This window comes from Mus pahari, chromosome 12, assembly GCF_900095145.1.
Source record: "Mus pahari chromosome 12, PAHARI_EIJ_v1.1, whole genome shotgun sequence".
NCBI lineage: Eukaryota > Metazoa > Chordata > Mammalia > Rodentia > Muridae > Mus > Mus pahari.
In genome coordinates this window covers 31,928,220-31,932,313 of record NC_034601.1, presented here as the reverse complement: position 1 = coordinate 31,932,313, position 4,094 = coordinate 31,928,220, and the positions used below count along the sequence as shown (strand labels likewise).

At 47.5% G+C, this 4,094-nt stretch overlaps 1 protein-coding gene across 1 annotated transcript in view; it reads right to left on the bottom strand.

The window, feature by feature from the left end:
* The window catches only part of Hcls1 (hematopoietic cell-specific Lyn substrate 1), a 34,405-nt gene extending 33,864 nt beyond the window's left edge, over positions 1-541 (bottom strand). Inside the window, exon 1 of the mRNA XM_029544333.1 lies at positions 512-541. Coding sequence (XP_029400193.1) covers positions 512-541 — 30 coding nt within the window. The remainder of the gene's footprint in view (positions 1-511) is intronic.
* Positions 542-4,094: the final 3,553 nt, after the last annotated feature.

Genomic DNA, 4,094 nt, shown 5'->3' with positions numbered 1-4,094 from the left:
CTATACCCATCTGGAAACCTCCATCACTGCCCGCATTTTATAATCACCTCTAGATCAGCCCCGAAGACATCTGAAGAAGACAGGTTAAATAAAGATGTGAGAAGGAGCAACTGGAGAAGTGGCCAGAGTCACTGTGAGCTACTAAGAACACCTGTGCCTGCCCCAGTTGGTAATAGCTACTAATAGGGGGTAAGACACGTAAAGAGAACCTATGACCCACAGCTTAAGGCCTCACTTTGACATGTCCTGGCTCTCAGGCTACTCTGCAACAGAAGGAAACTGGAAAGGAGAAGTCAAATACATTTATGAGCAATGAGGAAGCAGTGAGGTCCGATGGCCTCATCTTGCCCTATTCTCCAGGTCTCAGTCCATTTTTCCCGTCGACCTCTCATGCTCATGTTTAAGAGCAAAATAACTTACTATGCTTGTACTGTTGATTACTAATCAGGAAAGCTGCTAACTTAAAGTAGGAGGCTGGACACAGGCAATGAATGCTGGGCACATCCAATACCTGATGACAGGGCTGACTTATGGCATCCATAGTCGAGAGATCCATGGACACTGCAGTAATGTGACGGCCCCTGTGAGACCCCTGCCTGTCACATGACACAGAGTCTATACTACTTAGTCAGAGACTAGACTAAGCAATCCATCAATATTAACTTCCTTGGGCAAATCACTGATTGGTGGGATATTATTTCCCAATGTTAAATAATTAAGGGGTTAACACAGCTGATCCAAAGCTCCCTCTGTAACACTCTGGGATCCCACAGACATAGAAAGTTACCCCAGCTGAACAATCATGTTTGCATTTGGCCCCTAAAGGCACTTGGCTCAGCACCAGTGTTCATTGGTGGTTAAATCCTGTCCCCTTACATTTCCCATGGGCATTTGTGTCCCTGTGAGGCCATACAAAGGCACACTTTGTCTTCATATTCTGTGGGTTGCCTTCACTGGGGCAGCCGCCCTTTAGAGTGGGCTGCGTAGATTGTCAACAGAACCCAGGGCATACTTGGCTGGGCCCAGGGTCCTAGATATGTGATCAATCATGCTCCCTGAGTGCAGGCTACTTCCTTGTGCCCATCCTCAGGTGCTCATTGTCAACCACTGCATGCAGTCCTTAGGGCCATCAAGAGTTCAGCACCTATTAGCAAAGACCTCCCTTAACAAGGACTAAGTGCTATGTCGACTTCTTGTCCATACTTCCCTGCGCTCCCCAACCCCTCACAAAGCCCTCAGCTCAGAGCACCCACCTTTACTGATTCCTGGTTATGGCTTTTCACGTCTACACCAGGCGCTCCGTCCAGCGGCTGCCACTTCAGGGTAAGTTACCGAGCAGCTGCTTCAGTTCCGTTTTCAGGTTTTCTGTCATTTCCTGTCATACTCTCCTCACAGCTACTTCCTGAAGTTTGAGTCAGTTCCTTATACTTTGAGTACTTAAAGGGGTTAAGTATTTCTGTGTCTAGTATTTTGCAAAGTTTTTTCAGGTCAATGGGAAAGTTATAAAAATGACCGTGAGAGACACATCCCTAATCAGTTAAGACACAATCAAGAATGCTACACAGGACAGTTAGTTGCATCTAAGATAGTAAAAGAATTCAGAACAAGGCAGGTGTGGGAGTGAACATCTGTGATCCCAGCACTTAGGGGTACCCTGGGCTACAACACTGTTGTTGAAGACTGGTCTGAGGAAGGAAAAATGTGTGTGTGTGTGTGTGTGTGTGTGTGTGTGTGTGTAGGCTGCAGCAATAAAAAAAGGCTTAGTGGGAAAATGATCTGTGAATTTTGAAGAGTAGTCTTATGTGCAGTACCTAAGATGAGGCTCACACATAACTGATACCCAAAGAATAACTCATGAGGAAGGCGGGACGTGGAGGGAGAAAACTCCCTAGCTTGTTGGGAGGCTGTGTGGAGTCTGAGCTCACTGATAGAGATCTGACTACTGGCCTTCTCTAAGCCAGTGACATGAACTCTGACATACTCTACACTGTCAACACCTGCAGCCTTCCCCTTCTAGCTTCAAGTCATGACATGCTCAGGTGACTTGCTGGGCCAATGAAATGAGACCCTTTCTGATGTGAAGGCCACTGAGAACTTTGCTATGCTTTTACTGGCTGCCTTACAAATAACCATCCCCCATCCCCCACCTCCCATCCCCATCTCCCCTACCCCCCTCACCCCACCCTCACCCCAAGCATGGCTCCTCTGGCAGCCTGGAGCACTGACAGGCAATAAAGACAGTGCAAATAAAGTCCCAAGGATCTCTGGCAGAAAAATAATCCAACTAAGAATTTGCTTTTGCTTCTGACCCCGGTTCTCCTTATCCCAGTCATCTGAGACTTGCCTGGTTTACAGAGAATGAACCCCACAAGGGTCCCAGGTTGGTGAAACTAGACAGAGGGAACATTCTGTACCAACAGAAAGCTTCCAAAGTCACTTCCTAGTGGATTCTAGACTTGGAACACTTTATTTGTTCTAGTAAGGCTATTTTATAGTAGAGAAATATGTAGAAAGGGGTAACCTTAAATTAGGGCCAGACATCGTACCACATCACAGAGCAATGCAGTTCTCTGGAGAACCATAGAGCTTCAGCGATGACACCAAGAAAACTCACTTCCCCCTTACAAACATCCCATGTTCATCCCTTGAGCACTACAGTGCTAACATACAGGGATAGAACAGCGTTGATGCCAAAGAGAACAGGTTCCCATTAATCCTCTTCTACCTTGAGATACTGGGTCAGCTTTTCCCAAGTGGCAACTTTGTGTAAGAGCATGATATCTACCCAACCTTCACGAGCTATGCAAAGTCCCCTTCTGCACTGTGTTCAAGGAGCCTGATTGAGACACTCTTGGTATGTAGCACAGGCTAGCCTTAACTTACTATGTAGACAAGATTGGCCTTGAACTTATGGTCCTCCTGCCTTAGCCTCCTCAGTGCTAGAATTACAGGCAAGTGCCCCCATACTTGGTGGTCCAATACTTTCAGTTTTCTCAGCACTATTCACAAGGCTACACAAATTTACATCTTATGGTTCTGCTCCTTTAACTCAATCGCAGGATGGATTTTCTAAAATGTACCTCATCTCCTTTGACTCCAGCAGCTGAGGCTAGAAGGATGTTCACAGCCACATGATGCTGTGAGAGCCTGTGAGATGAAGGAGTCGCAGAACTTTCTACTCCAGTAACCACTCCTCCATCCCTCCCATAGTGTGCAAACACAGGCATATAACATCTGTGCCAACAGATAGTCTCACACAATTCCTTATTTTGAAAATAACTTTATTATTATTTTGCAGTAGTTAAGTTTTTGGGATGTTGTGACTAACATTTTAATCACCACAGAACAAAGGGCTGATCAGTGAGTCCCGCAGTTCTCTCTTCTTTAGGGAGTGAGAACAGGAAGGGAGCACATCATGTCCGTAAAGGGGAGGACTGACACAGTGGTTCCCATCCATTCCTGGCTACTGCTCTCAGGTCTGGATTCAGGTGCTTTGCCTTTTCCTTTCACTGCCTTAGCCCTGTTCCCAGAGGTGGGTGACAATGGCATTGGAGACAGAATAACCCAGGACCAGCACACTGGTGCAGCAGCTCAGTAGTTCTTGAGACTAGTTGTGATGTGGTATTCAGCCCTGACTCCAGTTCTCCTTGGCATGGCCCCACTGGCCTCTGGACAAAGAAAATAAAAACAAATAAAACTCAGGAAAAGCAGAGCTCTTCCCCTTCACCAGCAATCCTGATCCCATCCTCGAAGTAGGGAGGCATCCTGGGAGACAGTCTCCTCAGTGGCTGGACACTGGTGCCATCACCCACCTCCACACCTGAAGCCCATTCCCATGGCACAGAGCCCGCCCCGTGTCCTCCTCTTACCCTTCGACAGCTATGTCCTGGGAGATCTATCAACAGTGCCTGCTCCTGAGAGGCACAGGCGCCCATGATAAGAGTCCAGGCCAATTTCCATTCACTATGCTCCAACCTGTGTTGAGGGAAAACAGACAACATGGGTCCCCTGCATGTGATTCTTCCCGTCACCTCAGGACCCCAGGGAGGTGGCCTAGGGGACTGGCAGCAAAGGCTCCTCCCATGGTCCTGGTC